This window comes from Citrus sinensis, chromosome 2 (assembly GCF_022201045.2).
Source record: "Citrus sinensis cultivar Valencia sweet orange chromosome 2, DVS_A1.0, whole genome shotgun sequence".
Lineage (NCBI taxonomy): Eukaryota > Viridiplantae > Streptophyta > Magnoliopsida > Sapindales > Rutaceae > Citrus > Citrus sinensis.
The window spans coordinates 20168708-20171126 of NC_068557.1; the positions used below are offsets into that span (position 1 = coordinate 20168708).

At 33.7% G+C, this 2419-nt stretch overlaps 1 protein-coding gene across 1 annotated transcript; it reads left to right on the forward strand.

The window, feature by feature from the left end:
- Nucleotides 1-662: 662 nt before the first annotated feature.
- On the forward strand, nucleotides 663-1509 carry LOC102624944 (glycine-rich protein HC1-like). Its single transcript, XM_006469497.4, has 2 exons — nucleotides 663-830; nucleotides 1014-1509. The coding sequence occupies exons 1-2, from the start codon at nucleotides 719-721 to the stop codon at nucleotides 1235-1237; spliced, it is 336 nt and encodes a 111-aa protein (XP_006469560.1). The 5' UTR covers nucleotides 663-718; the 3' UTR covers nucleotides 1238-1509.
- Nucleotides 1510-2419: the final 910 nt, after the last annotated feature.

The following is a 2419-nucleotide window of genomic DNA, read 5'->3' on the forward strand; positions in this document are numbered from 1 at the left end:
ATTTAGTTAAATTTTTATTTTTATTAAATTTATTTCCAATTTTGCATTACAATTATTTAACAATTTTATAATTTAATCAAAATTTAACTAAATATTTTGATTTTTAATTAAAGTATAAATATGAAAGCATAAAATAATAAATATTATAATTTAATGTAAAAAATGAACTATAAATGAATTTTTTTCCTCTCCCGAATATCATAATATATTTTTACAAATTTTTCTAAAATTTACTTTTACTTTATAACGGTTTCTTATTGATGTCTATTCATTTTATAAAATCTTAGATACAAGACCTAGGATAGTATTTTAAAACTTTTTGATAAAATTTGTGTATCAGTCCAGAATAATAGTTCAACATGACAAATATAAACGTTTTTCAATAATCAATGATCCAAATATATTTTCTGGTATGTGATCCAAGTATTTGAGGTTAATTTTTAATACACCATTATAATTATGTCTGGTGTGATAGTGTTTTTTTTTTCTAAGTGAAAAAAAAAAATTATTGTCGCATTTCTATTTTTGGGAGTTGATGAATAGGTAATAGAACCGGTCAATAATGGCAACGAAGTGGGTCAAAAGTTAAAAAATTGTCGTCAACTACTCGGACCGCTTGCTAGCTCCCTAAACCGTCTATAAATAAAGATAACCGAACACACTAAGTTTATCATATCCTTCTTCGAAAAATAATCTTATATTGATACAGTAAGAAAAAATGGGCTCTAAAATTTTCCTTGTTTTAGGTCTTTTGGTGGCTATTGTTTTCATATCTTCGGAGGTGGCAGCTAGAGACCTCGCTGAGACTTCCATTGAGCACAAGAAAAATGGTAAGGTTAATTAATTATATATTTAGGAGTATCTATCTGTTATTTGCATGAATTTTTCTTGTAACAGATAAAACCCTTACAAGTTATTAGCCATGAAAGTGGGTGTCCAAAAGTATACTAAAGGCAGCCCTTTACATGTATAGCCATATAAATAACACTTTGTTGTAAAATATTAATTTGCAGCTGAGAAGGCCACTGGGAGAAATGGAGTAAGCGGTGCTAAGTACGGTGGCTATGGTGATCCTCCTGGCGGCGGTGGTTATGGTGATCCTCCTGGCGGCGGCGGCTATGGTGATCCTCCTGGCGGCGGTGGCTATGGTAATCCTCGAGGTGGGGGTGTCTATCGTAACCCTCGTGGTGGGGGCGTCTACCCTCCTGGCGGCCGGTATTGTCCCAACGGTTGCTGAGTACCAGTGGTTACAACGGAAGAGGCTGGAGTTTGTGCTACTCTTTAATTTACTGGAGAGACAGGTGAAGCGAATTGAAGAGTGAAGCCAAGCCTCACAACTGATTGTGCACCATATACATGCTGAAATAAATCCGAACTTTATGCCCTTAATCTTATATTTCCAAATAAACACATATTTTAGGTAATTTCAAAATTTACCATGATCACCCATGAATCCGAACTTGGAAGCTTGTTATGGAGTTTTAACCGAGTTGTTACAACTTTGATCTAGCTTCTGAATTCCGCTTCCTTTACTTTAGCTCAAGCTTCGGCTTTTCTCAACAATTTACTGTGCACACACAGGAGAGAAGAGGGAGAGAGAGAGGTGCACTGCACTCATGCCACATATTTGTGAACAGTAAACTTCCAATAGGCTGAAGTTACTTAAATATAGTGGTTGAGCGCAGGGACCCCTCATGTGTTAGTACAAAATTGCCCATCTCATTATGAGCTAAAATAACACAATTAAGGATTATACTTGTCCATAATATACTACTGTATAGGGTATGTCAAAATCAGACTCATTAACACAATATTTGATTACTTAATAAATGAGTTTGTCAAAATTGCTCCATAATATTTGACATTAGTCATGTATCAATTCGGTAAAATATAGAAAATAATTAGAATGATTTATGCCAGTCCACAAAATGTGAGAAATAAATCTAACAATCTCCCACTTGGACGGCAGAAATCACTCTAATGATAAAGTTAAAATAAAATAATATTTTAAAAACAACCGAATTAATCAATATGTGACTATAACAAAAGGTCAAATGCAAGCAATCACCCAAAATATAAATAAGTCCAAAATGTACCATAAATATCAAGTCATATGTGCACCAATAGGATGCTCCACATAACAAGACACCTATAAACACGTGACTATGCAGTAGTATACAAGTATAATTATGGAAATAACATGACAATGTGATCAACATGCTCATTTCCACAAAGTCCACATGTCTAGTAAAATGAGACCAAAAAAAAAAAATGTCTCCTAGACCATCGCTTCTTCATAACCATAATAAGACTCTAGCAAAATGTCTCGAGAAGCGAGCTTCCATTTTCATCATAATGATACTACTAATACCAAGATGTTTCACGGAAGCCGTGCTTTCTTATAATCATAATGAGATTG

Coding starts and splice junctions, on each gene's coding strand:
- LOC102624944 (XM_006469497.4), top strand. CDS start 719: ATGGGCTCTAAAATTTTCCTTGTTTTAGGTCTTTTGGTGGCTATTGTT. Junction 831..1,013: donor CATTGAGCACAAGAAAAATG/GTAAGGTTAATT, acceptor ATTAATTTGCAG/CTGAGAAGGCCACTGGGAGA.